We start from the raw sequence: 18236 nt of genomic DNA on the forward strand, positions 1-18236 counted from the left end.
GCGCCTCTGCCCGCCCCCGGCACACCCGCCCCGGGCCCCGAGCAGGACAAGGGGCGGTGCAAGAAGGGACGAGAGACAGCAGCGTGCGAGGCTTTGTTTTCTCTTTGTGAGCAAACAGCGTTATATACGAGGCTCTTTAACCTCTTCCTCAACAGTGCTCAGAGGCCTTTTTGGTTTCTCCCACAGTCTCGCCAGTGAGTGGCTGGTGGTGGGCGATAAGCTGGGATGGGACGTAGCAGCACCACTATTGCCAACCAAGCGAAGGAGCATTCCGTACTGTAAGAAAGGGTTCTCAGAAATAAAGCTCAGGGAAAGGAGGAAAGGGGTCATTTGGAATGACAACCTTTGTCTTCCCAAGGAATCATTCTGTGTGAGAAAGACCATTTTTCCTAGAAATGGCTAAACACCTGCCTATTGATGGAGAAGTAGGGCATGAATTCTTCATTTTGCTTGTCTTGTAGCCTCAGCTTTTTTGGTTTTCATCTGTTGAAGTGGAACATCTCTCCAAGTTAAAAAGGCTGTCAGAGGTGGCCCTGTTTACTTGCCCTGGAGATACAGAAGCTGGTTGGGGTTGTCATAAATATACAGAAACACAAGGAAACATGGCCAGGCTCTTCTCAGTGCTGCCCATCGACAGGACAATGATCAATGAGCACAAACAAAAAATCACGGGAGGTTCTCACTGAACATCAGGAAACACTTTTTCACAGCATGAGGGTGACCAACCAGTGCCAAAGGTTGTCCAGGCACCTTCTGAAGTCTCCATGTTTGGAGATATTCACAAACTATTTGGTCATGACACTGGGGAAGTGGAGCCTATGGAGAACCCAGGCTGGAGAGGGTTGATTTTGAAGGACAGCAGTTGTTGTGAAGGAACCATGGTGGAACCATTTGACTGCAGACTGAGGTAGGGAGCAGAAACAGTAGAGATGAAGACCAGTGATCAAGTGTTAAGAAATGACCCCACACCTGATTCCCCCTTTTCCCTTTGATTTTTGGAGAGAACAGCTAGAGAATTCAGGAATGCAGCATTGAGGATGAGGCTGGGAAGAAACAGGAACAAAGTGGGGGCAAGGTATTTTAGAGTTGCTCACAATTCTACTCTTAATGAAATTTGCAATAAATCAGAATCCCTGCAGTGTGCAGTGACGGCCAGGAACGTCTGTGGTGCACAGTGATGGCACCTGACTTCTTGGGAGCAGACCTGAGACCCATCGGCTGCCAGCCCCCGGCAGCTCTCACCTTCCCGACATCTAACGCAACCTCTGCCAGACCCCGGGAGGTTTGTGTTAAAGCTCATCTACATTTCCTGTCCCCGTGTGACGGCACAGAAGTACCGGGCAGAGTCCTGAGGTTGCAGGGACCGCAATGACAGATAAGCCTCGGACCGGGAATTGTCCCGGGAAATCTTGGCCCGACCCTTCACTGCTGCCCCGTAGTCCTCTATACTGCCCGTGCTGTAGCTAATAAAGGATATCCACTGCAGGCTGGCTCCGGGTGCCTGACGGTACCAGTAAATATAATAATCCTCGAAGGTGAAGCCGGACCCGCGGCAGGAGAGCGTCACGGAGTCCCCGGCCGCTCGCAGCCCTCCGCCGGCCTCCTGCAGCCTCAGCTGTGCCCAGAGCCCTGCGGAGGGAGAGCGCAGGAATCGGGCAGGGCGCGAGCACGGACCGAGGGCGTTGTCCCGGTGTCCCGGTGCTCACAGCCCTGCGGAGGGAGAGCACAGGCACCGTGCGCAGCGCACCCAGAGCCCGAGGATGTTCCTCTGCCGTCCCGGTGCTCCTGGCCCAGACACAGCCACATTCGTCACCCCGCTTCTCGGGGGAAAACACCCGTGCCCGCGGTGATGCCCTGCGAGTCCTCCCGGGGCTGAGCCGCACCTGCTTCAGATATTGCGGCTGAACCCGCGGGCAGAGCCTGCCCCTGTCCCTGCGCCTTCCCTAAACCCTGTCCCTATCCTTGTCCTTGTCGCTCCTTCCCCCGCCCCGGGCTCGCTGCCCTCCCCGCCCGGCTCTCACCTGCCGGCCACAAGGCCAAGGCCAAGGCCAGCAGCCACGGCCCCAGCCCGGCCGACATCGTGCCCGGCCCCGGCTCCGCGGCAGCCGCCCAGGAGCCGAGCGGAGCCGCGCTCGGGCCGCTCCCGCCCGGCCCCGCCTCGCCGGGGCAGCGCCGGCGCCTCTGCCCGCCCCCGGCACACCCGCCCCGGGCCCCGGGGCCGCGGCCCCGCCGGGCAGCGCCAGCGCCGGCCACGGGCGCGCCGCGTACGCAAAGCAGCGCTGCGCACTCGGAGAGCGCATTCTCCCAACGGGACCCGAGGGCTTCGTGGGCAACGCGCCCACGAGTTCGCCCTTCTGGAAGCACAGAGGGTCACTGGGCTGCTGGGCTGCCCGAGACAAAATGCTGCCAGCGGCTCAGGGAGGGGATGGCTCCTCTCTCCTCGGCACTGCTGAGGCCACGCTTGAGTACTGGGGGCACATGTGGACTCCCCCTTCAAGAAGGAGTTCGATCTACTGGAGAGAGACCACTGAAGGGCCATGAAGATGGTAATGGGACTGGAGGAGCTCTTGCATGAGGAAAGGCTGAGAGAGCTGGGACTGATTTCCCTGGAGAAGAGAAAGCCGGGGCTTGAGGAGGGGGAGATGTTCCCTCAACAATGGATAGAAATACAGGGAGGTTTGGAACTACACTATGGTTTGGGTTGGAAGTGAAATTTAAAGGTCATCTAATCCAGCCCTCATGCTATTAGCAGAGATACTTCAGCAAGTAGCTCAAGCCTGGCCAAATCTGATTTTAAATGTATCCATGGTTGGAGCAGATACAACTTCTTGGGGCAGTTTGTTTCATCACTGTCATTATAAGATATTAGTGCTTAGTTTGGTGCCGTACAGTGCTTAGTACAAATACCAGAGATTAATGTGACCTTGTGTTAACTCCCTACAACTGTGACTGGTCACTAGGCTTGTGTCAGCTAATGCTTCCTTATTTACTTATATTAGTGATTAATATGTACTCGCCAGTGTCTTAGTTTTCAGAACAAGGATTGTGTGTCAGAGTGAGAAATGGTAAGAGAAGTACATTATGACCTGACCACTTATTTGAGATAGTCTTACAGAGAAAAGGTTCATCAGAAGATCTAGAACCATATCCAAACAAGTCCATGGAAATAATTAGCCTATATGCATGTATTTAGTTTCGGGAATATAATCTGGTCTGTTAGGTTTCTGAGCATGCTTTGAGGAGACATCTCCATGCATCCAGCTCTGCTAATTAAGTAATGCTGGCTTTCTAACCAGCAAATTTGTTGGAGAGTTTATTTCCAGTTTTTGGTGGCACTGGGCAGAGTGGATGGGAGGAAATTCATTTGGGAAATGTTGAGTAGAAGTTCTCCCTTTTCCACTCACAGCAACCCAAAGGCCACTGCTGAAGGATTGCAGAGGGTATATGTTACATTTCATTTCTATATTAAACCAACCCAGTTCTCCCAGGCTCTCCTATGTCAGCTGCTCCCTTCCTGGTCTTCATGGCCTCTCACTACATTTGTTCCCCTCTGCCCATGTCCTTCCCAGGCTGGGGAGCCCAGCGGGGGCCACAGTAGTCCCCAGCCTCAGCAGTGCTGAGCTGAAGAGGATTCCTCTCCAGTGAGCAAGGAGTCAGGTCAATGTGCCAGGAGGCTGCACGGACAAACGAGGCTGGGGAAAATGTGGGCCCACTGCTGAATGGGATGGGGACCAGGTGACACAGGATGTGTGTCCTCGTCTCAGCCAGGACAGGGTTCATGTTTTACAGTAGTCAGGAGGGGGTGAGGCCAGAATATACCATTGTTCAATACAGACTCAGGTCACTTGCCCGGCATGGGAGTAAGGGATTCCCTCTCTTCTTCAGGTCGGGAGGAGGGACAGGGAGAAAACTTGGCAAGTGAAAGAGTCCAGTATTGTTTTACTTTCTACGTAAAAAGTTTCTTTGTCTTACACTTTTTGTTATTAATCTTGTTGCGGGTACTGTTTGTTTCTTATCTCATTGCTGTTTCCAGCAAATTATTCTCATCTCAACCTGTGCTTTGAACCTTTGTGCCTCCAATTCTCAACTTCATTCCCAGAGCAGAAAGGGGGAGGGAAGGGGTGGGAGGCCTAAACCAACGCTGGTTTGGAACAGTCTCCATAGAGAGCACTGAATTAGAGTCTACTATTCCTAAACCACAACAACATGGAAAAGGGCTGAGGTACTGAATGATTTATGCACCTCAGGCTTCACCAGTCAGACCTGGCTTCAGAAGCCCCAGGTCCCACAGTCCATGGGGAGAGGCTGGAACAAGGAACATGCACTATAGGAGAAAGTTTCACGAAGGATGTCTGGACTTCAGGCGGCTCTCTTGAAAGCTGTTTATTGCATAGGCGAAGTTACAGCATTTCAGGGAGTGGGTATCCAGAGCCAGCCCTACAGCTGCCAGCTCCAGCTGTGGGCATACCTGAAGCCACCCGCTGTTCAAGTTACAAAGCATTAGATACTTTTCTTTGCTGAGTATCTTAACACATGACAACCAGTAAGCACCATACACAATACCTTTACATTTGCCTATAGCCTATCATTGCTACTACCATCACCATATTATAGTCATTATTATCCAATCACAAGAGTAAGTAAGTTACAATTTAAGCTTGCAGCGGAAAATTCTCAGACCTTTCTTCTTCTTGCTACATCAACATTTCTTGTTTGCCTGCCATATCTCTCTTTTTGGTAAAGACATGTTTTCTATTTACTTATGCTCTTCTTGAGACTTATTTACTTGGTGAAAAACATGTCTTTGTTTGTAATCACATACCTTTGTCCTACTCCTAGAAATCTCCTTCCAACTCATCTCCAACCTTTGCCTTCTCAGTTACTCAGCGATCACTGTTTCAGCAAAACATCTTTTATTCTATATCAAAACTTGGTTCCATTTCTACCTCATCCCCAGCTTCTACATTCACAGACCTTTCTGCCAAGCCTACATACCTGTGAAACTTTCTTACCAAACTTTCATCCTCCCCAACATCTCCCCCTTTCTGCTGAACTATTAAAACATTAGAATTGTCTTATTCATTATTTTCTGCACACATTGAAGTACACAGGGTACTACTACTATAACCACAATTATCACTACTAAAATAATTAAGCTTATTTTATAAAGTTCCTTTAGCCAAGGTGCAAAGCTCCAGCTATCAAACAAACTGTCTAGTCAAGATGGTTCATCTGTTGTAATTTGGTTAGCTAAATCTCTTAACTTTTGCAACTGCTTATGAATAGAAGCAGAATGATCAGATAAGTTTATACAAAACAATCCTTCAAAATTTTCACAGCCATGCCCATGTACTAGTAAAAGACAGTCAAGGGCAGCTCTGTTTTGTAAAGTGGCATGTTTGACAGCCTCTTCATCTGTCAGCAAGTCACTGATCATAAAAGAAGTGGCACTTACTCTTTGCCTAAAATTTCTAATTGTTGAAGGTCAAATTTATCAACTTTAAAATTATCAATATAAGTTATGTGTCTCGGGCTGGGAGTTGGAGAAATGTGATGATCATCATATGGCTAATATTTATCAAAAGTAACATTACCAAAACCTTCTGGGAAAGGCACTCAACTAAATAAGTTGAGAAAGGTTTGTCAGGGCTCGTGTTGGATAAACAGATGGTGTCGGAGCCTGCAGACTTGGCTAAAGCAACCCAAACATTTGTCTTTGGTTGATTTACAGGTAAAGCTTCACTGCAAAAATAAAAACAAAAGGTTAAAAGCAACATGCATTTGCACAAATAATGCTAAAACTCCATTCTTTTCTTGAGCCGTTTCTGGCAGATGATCTTCTCTCAGTGGTTCTGCCGAGTTCACATTTGGGTGCCGCTTCTCGGCTTCCACTCGCGGGGTCACTGCCTGAAGGGGAACCATCAACAGGCTTTGATGCGTGGTACAGCTTCACGTTCTTTGCTGGAATCCACTTGATTCCTTCACCTGTGGAGAGACATGCAAACCCCTTTCCCCATGTTATAAGATCGTATGGTCTTTCTATTTTTCCTGATTCTAAATTCTTAATTAAAACTGGGGGGTGTTCTTTCAATTTTGCTTTTTTGTTGTTCAAGAAATGTCTGTAAATGGGGAGGTCAGGCTCTTCTGCAGAGCTGTTCAAGAAATTATAAACATACAAGGCTTTATTCAACCTTCTTTGAGGTGTAGCCTGGGCTTCTCCCCCTTTCTGTTGATTTAAAATGCGTTTTGAAGTTTGATGTGGTCCTTTTAGGGTACTTTTTAGCAGTTGTTTAAGATACGGTGAGCAAATACCACTGTATCTTACAGCACTTTTTAGTTCTTTAATTTCGAGAGTGGGGATGGGAGCCCACGTTTTAGGACTGTCAGGCTGTTGGCTAGCTGTCACAGGCTTAGTTAATAGACTAAGACTTTCATCTTTACAGATTTGGCGTCTTATTTCATGCCAATCTGTTAATTGAGAATAATCTGAGCACTTTGGAGGATTTTTTGATTCAGAAGGTAGCGCTGACAAACTCTCAGAACTCGTTTTTTCTTTCTGTGTTGCAAGATCCCCGCCGCTCGCTGGCGGGACTCTGGGGCTCATTGCAAACAAATCTGGCTGCTTTTCAGAGTTTACTTGTGTTAGATTTAAAGCATCAGCTCCGGCAGAGCGGCTCTCCGTCTCCCCTGCCACTGGAGCTGCATCATTCCCATCCCTTCCCCCCCTGTTTGCGGCTTGTGAGGCGGGGCTGAGCTGCGCGGAGGGATACGGCTGGGCGGCGGCGGGATACGGATGGGCGGTGTCGGGGACCCCGGGGCGGGCGGCTGCGGCGCGGGGATGGGGCCCGGCGGGGGCGGCGATGGCACGGCAGAGCTCGGGAGTGGCACGGCAGAGCTCGGGAGTGGCACGGCAGAGCTCGGGAGTGGCGCAGCCGATCTCGGTGGCGGCGGGCGAGGAGGCGGCGGGGCGGAGCTGCGCGGCGGTGGGGGGGCACGGCGAATATTTCCACTCACGCTGCACAAACCGGGATGAGTTTTGCGGTTCTCTTGTCCCGGCGTGATATGGCATTAGATAATTTGATTCCCACTGACTCCCAAAAGTCTCTGGTGTAGACTGCTTTGGAGTCAGCGATTGGGACATGGGTCACAGTCCATGCTATGAGATCTTTCAGTTCTTTTTTCGCCAATTTAGTTGGACTGGACTTAACTAGAGGTTTTAGGTGCTGATAGACATCCTTCTGTTGGGCAGACACATGCTGACCCATGACTGGATTACTCGGTGCTCATCTTTGCCGGCCCGTCGCGGCAGGTGTCTCTCGTCGAGGTCCGGTCCAGGCTCTGACCCGTCGCAGTGTCCGTCTGGCCTCCACACGCCTTCGTTTCAGGGGTCTCCTCTCGTCAGCAGCTGCACATGCTTTCCTTTCAAGCGTCTCATTTGCAGCTACACAGATCACTGAGTTTCAGTGACCAACTACACGTTCACCGAGAAGTCTCCTATATGCGGAAAAAATCCCTTTTTGCCCCTCTAAAACGCTGAGCGCCAATTTATAGGAGAAAGTTTCACGAAGGATGTCTGGACTTCAGGCGGCTCTCTTGAAAGCTGTTTATTGCGTAGGCAAAGTTACAGCATTTCAGGGAGTGGGTATCCAGAGCCAGCCCAACAATGCACCCTTGCACAATCCATGTCACTGAGCCCTTCTCAGTCCCTAAAAAAAGACTTTGTCCAGAAGGTTCACAGGGAATTCAGTGCTGGAAATGACTTAAATTCCTTTCCCCAAGTCCATGTGTTTGCCCATGGTGGCACTGCTGGGACATCTCCCTGTCCTTATCTCAACCCACAAGCCTTAATTCCATATTTTCCCCCTGTCCAGTGGAAGAGGAGCTCTGAGGCAGCAGCTTGCTGAGCACCTGGAGGGCAACCAAAGTCACCTCACCACCCCTTCTCAACTCCTTCTTCCTGATTCAGGAGCTCTGTAGCAGCCACCCAGAGCAATGTCATCCCTGCTGATGTGGCTTTCCTAAACAGCCTGCCTCCATCCACCACAGCACTCTGGAAGCTACAGCAACACATCTCCATCATCCCATGGCTCTGCAGCCAAGGCACAGAGGGAGAATGAGGCTGTGCTGGACAGGAGCCCAGGCAACGTGCACTAAAGCTGCCCTTGCCCAAACAGCCTCTGCAGTTCCCAGAAGAGATCCTCCTGCACCATAAATGCTACCAGCCCTTCTACCACCCTCCCTGCACTGCCTTTTAGTGCCACCAAGGCACGGGGATGTTTCCTGCACCTGCCATTGCCTGACAGGATCCTCGGGAAGCAGCTGCTAGAAAGAAATGCTGAGAGATCTGTCTTCCCCATCTGTTGGTTTTTGGTCCACTCTGCTGCAGGGCTGCTCCAGGGTGGTTCTTCTCCCACAGTAATACGTTGCAGAATCCTCTTGCCTTGCTGCCAGGATCTGCAGTGTGGTCCTGGATCTGTACACTTTTCCCACAAAGCGATCCCTGAAACCTTCTCCATAGATATCACCCTCCCTGTAAATACATTTGAGAGAGCCACTTGGGCCATGACGGTACCAGTACATGAAGTACTTCCAAGAACCTCCCATGTCGCACTGGATGGTGGCTGCCTTTCCCTCCTGCACGGTCAGTTCCCTGGCGTGCTGGACCAAGGTGGCTGCACCAGCGAGTGAGACTGCTGCAGAGAGCAAGAACAAGGCACAGTCAGTCCAAGAGTCAGCAAAGGTCAGGGCAATGCTGGTGGGGCTTTGGAATGGCACTGGACCAGTGGGAGGACAAAATCGTCCTCTTTGAAGCCAGCTGACACAGATGGGCAGAGCTGGTAGCAGCTATCAAGGCTCACAAGGAAGGAGCCACCACATTTCCCTCCCTCCTTTTCCCTGTCCGACAGGAAGCTTTTTCTGATTTTCCCCAAAGAAGCAGGAAGGATTTGCAGCATGGGGGGACAAATCCCTTTGTGTTTGCCAATGGAGAATGGTGAGGAAGCCACTCTCCTGTCCCTGGAAGTGCTGCTCCAGCTGAGCACAGGAAAGACAAAGGCCTGTGCCGGGCAATGGGCTTGGGCCCTGTGCTGCCATCCTCAAGCTGCTCTTTGCCAGAGGGGCCGCAGTGCCCCAGGAGCAGAGTGCCAGTGCCAGGGCAAAGCGCTGGGCCCCAAGATGTGAGTGCAGCAGGGAGGTGCCCTGCGTGTCCCCAGGCTGCAGAGGAGGCAGCTTGGCTGGAGGTGCCGAGCTCACAGCAGAGGAGGAGCAGGGCTGCTCTCACCCGTGCTCCACAGGCAGGGCTGGGAGCTCGAGCCGGGGAACAGGTCCGGCTGCAGGCGCTCGGCACAGCTCCCCAGAGCCGTGCGGAGCTCAGGGCCACGCTCAGACTGCTGGGGCATCAGCCCTTCCCTTCACTCACCTACAATGGGCAATAAGGCCACGCACAGGGCCCTCCCACATGGCCAGGCCCGCTCTGTCTCGCCTCTCTGCACCTTCTCTCTGCCTGCAGAACAGCTCTGCCCACACCTGCCCTGCCTGGGCCTCTGTCACTGCACTCAGGCCCAGTCCCTCCTAGTCCCTCCCTCTGTCTATGACAACACTGAGGGCGAGAGGTGGGGCAGGAGGAGCAGAACTGGAAGCTGTTGGTGCCCTCCTGCATGTCTCTCCCTGCATGGTGCAAGAACAGAGTTTCTTTGGCAGGAAATGCTGTGGTGGGCAAAGGTGACGTGTTTCTGTGGGACCAGCCCTGGCCTTTCTCTCAGGAAGTCTTGCAGGCTGCTGCTGGGACTTTGCAGCTCACCAGGGAGCCTGACAGCTTGTCCTTCCCCTGGCCCCCTGGCCCTCTGGCCTTGCTGCTGCTGAGCTTGCTGCTCACACACAGGATGCCCCAGGATCCCAGCTTGGCTTGGCCAGGGCACCCCTAAGCCAAAGTGCTCCTCACCCTGCTCCCTGCACTCTGGCCCAGCACCCTACTCCCTCCCCAGGGATGACGCTTCTCCAGCTGCCTGTTCCTGTCAAAGCCCTCCCAGGCCCCTGTCCAAGCAGGAGAGGCAGCGCAGGACTCTGCAGGGACCAGGCTGCTCAGCAGAGCCAGGACACTCCCTTCCCTGTGTCCTCCTCCTCAGCAGGAACCCAGGGCTCTCCTTGTGACCACAGAATGGGACAGCTCTGAGCCCTGACAGTGTCATTGTCCTGACTGCCACCACCCTTCTGGGGAGCATTGCCCACTCCACATAGTCCCATCAGAGACTGATTGAATTCATGGCCTCCTCTCTCTTTTCCTGGGTATTTAGATACAGTCCCTTGTGGAAGAGATCGCCAGGACAGGGGTGGGAAAGAAGAGTTGAAGAGCGTAGAGGAGCCCACTGAGAGTGGAGGCTTGAGGCTGGGGAAAGAAGCAGTGCTATGCAGGCCCAGGGGGAACCAGGTTGTCCTGGGACATATGGGGCTGCTCCAGCATGTCAGTGGTTACCCTGAGATTAGCTCAGTTGTTTAGAGCATGGCGTTAATAGTGCCAAGGTCACTGGTCTTGTCCCTGTACATGGGTCATGCCCTTAAGAGTTGGACTCAGTGATCCTTGTGGGTCCCTTCCAACTCACAATATTTTGTGGTTCTTTGACATGCCAGGTTCCCTAGAGACCCAAGCCCATGGAAGATTGGTCTGGTTTGCAGAAAAAGAGACTGAGGGGCTGCCTCATCCTTCTTCAGCTTGGTGAGGAGGGGAAGTAGAGAGAGAGGTCCTCCCTGGTACACAGTGATGGGACATGTGGGAATTGTTCAGAGCTGCACCAGAGGAGGTTAAGGGTGGATTATAGGAAGTGTTTCTTTACTGAGTGGTCAAACACTGGAACAGGCATCCGGGAGAGGTAGTCAATGCCCCAATCCTGACAGTGTGTAAAAGGCATTTAAACAGCATCCATGCAGTACAACAACAAGCTTTACATTTGGTTGAGGACTGGAATAGTCAGGCAGTTGGGCTAGGTTGGTTGTTGTAGCTTCCTTCCAATTGAAACAGCCTTTCGTCTCCCCTCCCCCCAATCTCTTCCTCTCCTCTGCAAACCCCAAGGACCAATGAGACCCTGTTTCCCTGAGCCCAGGCACAGCCCACGCAGACTCTCCCCTTGCACGGGCTGTGACCCACGTGAACATGCAGGAGGGGAGGACGCTGATGTTTTTCACGCACACCCCCAGTGTCTCTCGCTGTGGTTGCTCCAGGGTGCAGTAACAGAGTGCACTGTCCCCCAGCTCCAGCCCGCTGGTGGTCAGTGTCCCGGAGCTCCTGCCAGCCTGGCAGGAAAACGTCCTGAGGGCAAAAGGGGCTGTGTGGCTGTAGGAGCCATGGGGAAGAAGGAGACCAAAGGAAGGCAGAGACGGGCCACAGCCAGGCAGAGTGAGCAGGCTGCTTTGTGCTTTGAACAACCTCTACAGGATAAACCACTGTACTTGGGATTTTGGATATGCCACATGTCAAAGTGGTAAAAGGAGCTCTGGAAGGAAGGCCAGAACCAGCTGCAGTGCACAGTGGTGGCCCCTGATTCCTTGGGAACAGCTCTGAGCTACCTCAGAATTCTCCATCTCCAAATCTCATGGACCCTGCTCCAGGCCTCATCAGGTTTGAGTTAGAGCACAGCTGGATTTCCTGTCCCCGTGTGAACAGCACAGAAGTACCGGGCAGAGTCCCGGGGGCCCAGGGCCCGCAGGGACAGGGATGACTCAGACCGGGAATTGTCTCTGGACACCAAGGCTCGACCCTCCATTGCCGGCTCGCTTTTCTTGACAGAGGAATCAGTGCTGATAAAGGAAACCCACTGCGGGCTGCCTCCGGGTGCCTGACGGTACCACCAAACATAACCGAAAGTGGCAAAGCCGGACCCGCGGCAGGAGAGGGTCACGGAGTCCCCGGCCGCTCGCAGCCCTCCGCCGGCCTCCTGCAGCCTCAGCTGTGCCCAGAGCCCTGCGGAGGGAGAGCGCAGGGATCGGGCAGGGCGCGAGCACGGACCGAGGGCGTTGTCCCGGTGTCCCGGTGCCCCCGGCCCAGCACAGCCACAGCCGCCACCCCCAGCCCACAGCCCCGGTCCCTGCGTCTGCCCCGGCTTCTTCCCGTCTTTCCTACCCTACCTCTGTGGCACTTAAGTAAAACCTTATAAAATTAAGGCCTTGTTGCCTTTGTAAAATTATGGCTCAGGCTTGTTACTTTGGCAAGAGAAGGACTATGAGAAAAGTCCGTGAGAAGGAAAACAATTAGTTCTTACCCATGAGAATGTAGTATTAACAGAAGCAACAAAGTTAAACAACAAAAGGATTAAAACAGCAACATATCCACACCTGTTATTTTTCTGAGTGCTTGAAGGCTTATGTTATAGGTAGCCAATGGGCAGTACGTTGTAATTAATAATAGCCAATGAGTCTATTGGAGTAGTTTAGCAGCCAATGAATATGTAACACGAATGGTAACATACAAAAGGTGGATAAAGAAGCTGCTTTGTTTAATAAACGGCTTTTTGTCCCCTGGAAGGGGCACTGTCTGTGCATGTCGTGACCGCCCCAACAGCGACATACCTCTGCTCATCTCCTTTCCCCAGTCTCTGCCCTTGTCCCTGTCCCTGTTCCTGCTCGGGCTCCCGCCGCTCCCTCTCCATCTCCCTGCCCCTGTCTGTCTCTCTCCAGCTCCCTCCTTCCCCCGCCCCGGGCTCGCTGCCCTCCCCGCCCGGCTCTCACCTGCCGGCCACAAGGCCAAGGCCAAGGCCAGCAGCCACGGCCCCAGCCCGGCCGACATCGTGCCCGGCCCCGGCTCCGCGGCAGCCGCCCAGGAGCCGAGCGGAGCCGCGCTCGGGCCGCTCCCGCCCGGCCCCGCCTCGCCGGGGCAGCGCCGGCGCCTCTGCCCGCCCCCGGCACACCCGCCCCGGGCCCGAGCAGGACAAGGCGCGGTGCAAGAAGGGACGAGAGACAGCAGCGTGCGAGGCTTTGTTTTCTCTTTGTGAGCAAACAGCGTTATATACGAGGCTCTTTAACCTCTTCTCAACAGTGCTCAGAGGCCTTTTTTGTTTCTCCCACAGTCTCGCCAGTGAGTGGCTGGTGGTGGGCAATAAGCTGGGATGGGACGTAGCAGCACCACTATTGCCAACCAAGCGAAGGAGCATTCCGTACTGTAAGAAAGGGTTCTCAGAAATAAAGCTCAGAGAAAGGAGGAAAGGGGTCATTTGGAATGACAACCTTTGTCTTCCCAAGGAATCATTCTGTGTGAGAAAGACCATTTTTCCTGGAAATGGCTAAACACCTGCCTATTGATGGAGAAGTAGGGCCATGAATTCTTCATTTTGCTTGTCTTGTAGACTTGGTTTTCATCTGTTGAAGTGGAACTTTAACTTGGCATCTTCCAAGTTAAAAAGGCTGTCAGAGGTGGCCCTGTTTACTTGCCCTGGAGATACAGAAGCTGGTTGGGGTTGTCATAAATATACAGAAACACAAGGAAACATGGCCAGGCTCTTCTCAGTGTGCCCATCGACAGGACAATGATCAATGAGCACAAACAAAAAATCACGGGAGGTTCTCACTGAACATCAGGAAACACTTTTTCACAGCATGAGGGTGACCAACCAGTGCCAAAGGTTGTCCAGGCACCTTCTTAAGTCTCCATGTTTGGAGATATTCACAAACTATTTGGTCATGACACTGGGGAAGTGGAGCCTATGGAGAACCCAGGCTGGAGAGGGTTGATTTTGAAGGACAGCAGTTGTTGTGAAGGAACCATGGTGGAACCATTTGACTGCAGACTGAGGTAGGGAGCAGAAACAGTAGAGATGAAGACCTGTGATCAAGTGTTAAGAAATGACCCCACACCTGATTCCCCCTTTTCCCTTTGATTTTTGGGGAGAACAGCTAGAGAATTCAGGAATGCAGCATTGAGGATGAGGCTGGGAAGAAACAGGAACAAATTGGGGCAAGGTATTTTAGAGTTGCTCACAATTCTACTCTTAATGAAATTTGCAATAAATCAGAATCCCTGCAGTGTGCAGTGACGGCCAGGAACGTCTGTGGTGCACAGTGATGGCACCTGACTTCTTGGGAGCAGACCTGAGACCCATCGGCTGCCGGTCCCCGGCAGCTCTCACCTTCCCGACATCTAACGCAACCTCTGCCAGACCCCGGGAGGTTTGTGTTAAAGCTCATCTACATTTCCTGTCCCCGTGTGACGGCACAGAAGTACCGGGCAGAGTCCTGAGGTTGCAGGGACCGCAATGACAGATAAGCCTCGGACCGGGAATTGTCCCGGGAAATCTTGGCCCGACCCTTCACTGCTGCCCCGTAGTCCTCTCTACTGCCCGTGCTGATAAAGGATATCCACTGCAGGCTGGCTCCGGGTGCCTGACGGTACCAGTAAATATTATAATCCTCGAAGGTGAAGCCGGACCCGCGGCAGGAGAGGGTCACGGAGTCCCGGCCGCTCGCAGCCCTCCGCCGGCCTCCTGCAGCCTCAGCTGTGCCCAGAGCCCTGCGGAGGGAGAGCGCAGGAATCGGGCAGGGCGCGAGCACGGACCGAGGGCGTTGTCCCGGTGTCCCGGTGCTCACAGCCCTGCGGAGGAGAGCACAGGCACCGTGCGCAGCGCACCCAGAGCCCGAGGATGTTCCTCTGCCGTCCCGGTGCTCCTGGCCCAGACACAGTCACATTCGCCACCCCGCTTCTCGGGGGAAAACACCCGTGCCCGCGGTGATGCCCTGCGAGTCCTCCCGGGGCTGAGCCGCACCTGCTTCAGATATTGCGGCGAACCCGCGGGCAGAGCCTGCCCCTGTCCCTGCGCCTTCCCTAAACCCTGTCCCTATCCTTGTCCTTGTCGCTCCTTCCCCCGCCCCGGGCTCGCTGCCCTCCCCGCCCGGCTCTCACCTGCCGGCCACAAGGCCAAGGCCAAGGCCAGCAGCCACGGCCCCAGCCCGGCCGACATCGTGCCCGGCCCCGGCTCCGCGGCAGCCGCCCAGGAGCCGAGCGGAGCCGCGCTCGGGCCGCTCCCGCCCGGCCCCGCCTCGCCGGGGCAGCGCCGGCGCCTCTGCCCCGCCCCCGGCACACCCGCCCCGGCGCCCCGAGCAGGGCAAGGCGCGGTGCAAGAAGGGACGAGAGACAGCAGCGTGCGAAGCTTTGTTTTCTCTTTGTGAGCAAACAGCGTTATATACGAGGCTCTTTAACCTCTTCCTCAACAGTGCTCAGAGGCCTTTTTTGTTTCTCCCACAGTCTCGCCAGTGAGTGGCTGGTGGTGGGCGATAAGCTGGGGTGGGACGTAGCAGCACCACTATTGCCAACCAAGCGAAGGAGCATTCCGTACTGTAAGAAAGGGTTCTCAGAAATAAAGCTCAGGGAAAGGAGGAAAGGGGACATTTGGAATGACAACCTTTGTCTTCCCAAGGAATCATTCTGTGTGAGAAAGTCCATTTTTCCTGGGAAATGGCTAAACACCTGCCTATTGATGGAGAAGTAGGGCATGAATTCTTCATTTTGCTTGTCTTGTAGCTCAGCTTTTTGGTTTTCATCTGTTGAAGTGGAACATCTCTCCAAGTTAAAAAGGCTGTCAGAGGTGGCCCTGTTTACTTGCCCTGGAGATACAGAAGCTGGGTTGGGGTTGTCATAAATATACAGAAACACAAGGAAACATGGCCAGGCTCTTCTCAGTGCTGCCCATCGACAGGACAATGATCAATGAGCACAAACAAAAAATCACGGGAGGTTCTCACTGAACATCAGGAAACACTTTTTCACAGCATGAGGGTGACCAACCAGTGCCAAAGGTTGTCCAGGCACCTTCTTAAGTCTCCATGTTTGGAGATATTCACAAACTATTTGGTCATGACACTGGGGAAGTGGAGCCTGTGGAGAATCCAGGCTGGAGAGGGTTGATTTTGAAGGACAGCAGTTGTTGTGAAGGAACCATGGTGGAACCATTTGACTGCAGACTGAGGTAGGGAGCAGAAACAGTAGAGATGAAGACCAGTGATCAAGTGTTAAGAAATGACCCCACACCTGATTCCCCCTTTTCCCTTTGATTTTTGGAGAGAACAGCTAGAGAATTCAGGAATGCAGCATTGAGGATGAGGCTGGGAAGAAACAGGAACAAAGTGGGGGCAAGGTATTTTAGAGTTGCTCACAATTCTACTCTTAATGAAATTTGCAATAAATCAGAATCCCTGCAGTGTGCAGTGACGGCCAGGAACGTCTGTGGTGCACAGTGATGGCACCTGACTTCTTGGGAGCAGACCTGAGACCCATCGGCTGGCGGGCCCCGGCCGCTCTCACCTTCCCGACATCTAACGCAACCTCTGCCAGACCCCGGGAGGTTTGTGTTAAAGCTCATCTACATTTCCTGTCCCCGTGTGACGGGCACAGAAGTACCGGGCAGAGTCCTGAGGTTGCAGGGACCGCAATGACAGATAAGCCTCGGACCGGGAATTGTCCCGGGAAATCTTGGCCCGACCCTTCACTGCTGCCCCGTAGTCCTCTATACTGCCCGTGCTGAATAAAGGATATCCACTGCAGGCTGGCTCCGGGTGCCTGACGGTACCAGTAAATATGATAATCCTCGAAGGTGAAGCCGGACCCGCGGCAGGAGAGGGTCACGGAGTCCCCGGCCGCTCGCAGCCCTCCGCCGGCCTCCTGCAGCCTCAGCTGTGCCCAGAGCCCTGCGGAGGAGAGCGCAGGAATCGGGCAGGGCGCGAGCTCGGACCGAGGGCGTTGTCCCGGTGTCCCGGTGCTCACAGCCCTGCGGAGGGAGAGCACAGGCACCGTGCGCAGCGCACCCAGAGCCCGAGGATGTTCCTCTGCCGTCCCGGTGCTCCTGGCCCAGACACAGTCACATTCGCCACCCCGCTTCTCGGGGGAAAACACCCGTGCCCGCGGTGATGCCCTGCGAGTCCTCCCGGGGCTGAGCCGCACCTGCTTCAGATATTGCGGCCGAACCCGCGGGTAGAGCCTGCCCCTGTCCCTGCGCCTTCCCTAAACCCTGTCCCTAACCTTGTCCTTGTCGCTCCTTCCCCCGCCCCGGGCTCGCTGCCCTCCCCGCCCGGCTCTCACCTGCCGGCCACAAGGCCAAGGCCAAGGCCAGCAGCCACGGCCCCAGCCCGGCCGACATCGTGCCCGGCCCCGGCTCCGCGGCAGCCGCCCAGGAGCCGAGCGGAGCCGCGCTCGGGCCGCTCCCGCCCGGCCCCGCCTCGCCGGGGCAGCGCCGGCGCCTCTGCCCGCCCCCGGCACACCCGCCCCGGGCCCCGGGGCCGCGGCTCCCGGGTGCCGCAGGACAAGGCGGGGCTCAGCAGAACGGGGGATCGGCGAGGGGCGGAGGCAGCTGGAGCAGAGGCGCCCCGGGAGGTGAAGGCTGCGGTCCCGGGGCTACCCGCGCTCCTCCGTCGCTGTCCCGGTTTCTTGCCCTCTGAGCCCTTTCGAAAGTGTCAACGCCTCAGTGCTTCTAAGAAAACTCTACCAGAAGTCTAAATACTGCAACATCATAAAACATCATCAGGGTGGGGACCTGTGCAGTCTTCCATGTCCTGAGTAGAGTCCCACCTGAGGCTGTGACAGTGTGGGGTTCCCAGCATGACCCCACATGTAAGATTTCATGACTTCCTATCACCTTTCCTGGGGTATTGATAGAATAGTCTCTATTCTGAGAGATTCATGCAGTATCTTCTAGCCTTAGAGAGATCCAGCACCTCCTGGGGCAAAATGTCATGCATCAGGGAGGGTCTTCAGGAATTAAAATCACGGGAACAGTCTGGAGAAAGGAGGCTCTCAATAAGCTTTGAAGGATCATGGTGTTTTGGGGAGGTACCTGAGGACTGCTGGAGGAAAGCACTGCTATCTTCAAGAAGGACAAGAAAGAGAACCCAAGGAACTTCCCTCAAGCCCTGAGATGCTGACAGAGCAACTAATCCAGGAAATAATTTCCAGGCACATGAAGAACAAGAATGTTTGCAGGATTCACCAAGGGCAACTCATGCTTGACAGACTTGATAATGAACTTCTATCCTGAAATGATTGGCTTTGTAGATGAGGGGAGAGAAGTGTGTATTGTTTTCCTTAACTTCAGGAAAGCTTTCAACACTGTCCTTCAAAATAAGGTCCTCCTAAGAGAAGCTGATGAAGTCTCAACTGAATGAGTAGATGGTGATCTGGACTGAACAGTCGACAGACAGATGATCCCCAAGAGCTGTGATAAGTGGCATGAGGCCTAGTTGGAGGTCAGTTCCTAGCAAGGCCCCCA

The 18236-nt window shown here is 53.9% G+C and overlaps 4 gene segments (V, D, J or C); all 4 read right to left on the minus strand.

Annotated features, from left to right (window-relative positions):
- Positions 1-8: 8 nt before the first annotated feature.
- LOC120411334 lies at positions 9-2134 on the minus strand. The segment is given in 2 exon segments: positions 9-1629; positions 2022-2134. Coding segments are annotated over 2 exon segments (387 nt in total).
- An 8663-nt stretch (positions 2135-10797) lies between these two features.
- LOC120411333 lies at positions 10798-12830 on the minus strand. The segment is given in 2 exon segments: positions 10798-11953; positions 12718-12830. Coding segments are annotated over 2 exon segments (393 nt in total).
- A 673-nt stretch (positions 12831-13503) lies between these two features.
- On the minus strand, positions 13504-14994 carry LOC120411336. The segment is given in 2 exon segments: positions 13504-14491; positions 14882-14994. Coding segments are annotated over 2 exon segments (380 nt in total).
- Positions 14995-15607: 613 nt separating this feature from the next.
- Positions 15608-17166, minus strand: LOC120411332. The segment is given in 2 exon segments: positions 15608-16662; positions 17054-17166. Coding segments are annotated over 2 exon segments (394 nt in total).
- Positions 17167-18236: the final 1070 nt, after the last annotated feature.

Source organism: Corvus cornix, chromosome 27 (genome assembly GCF_000738735.6).
Source record: "Corvus cornix cornix isolate S_Up_H32 chromosome 27, ASM73873v5, whole genome shotgun sequence".
Taxonomy (NCBI): Eukaryota; Metazoa; Chordata; class Aves; order Passeriformes; family Corvidae; genus Corvus; species Corvus cornix.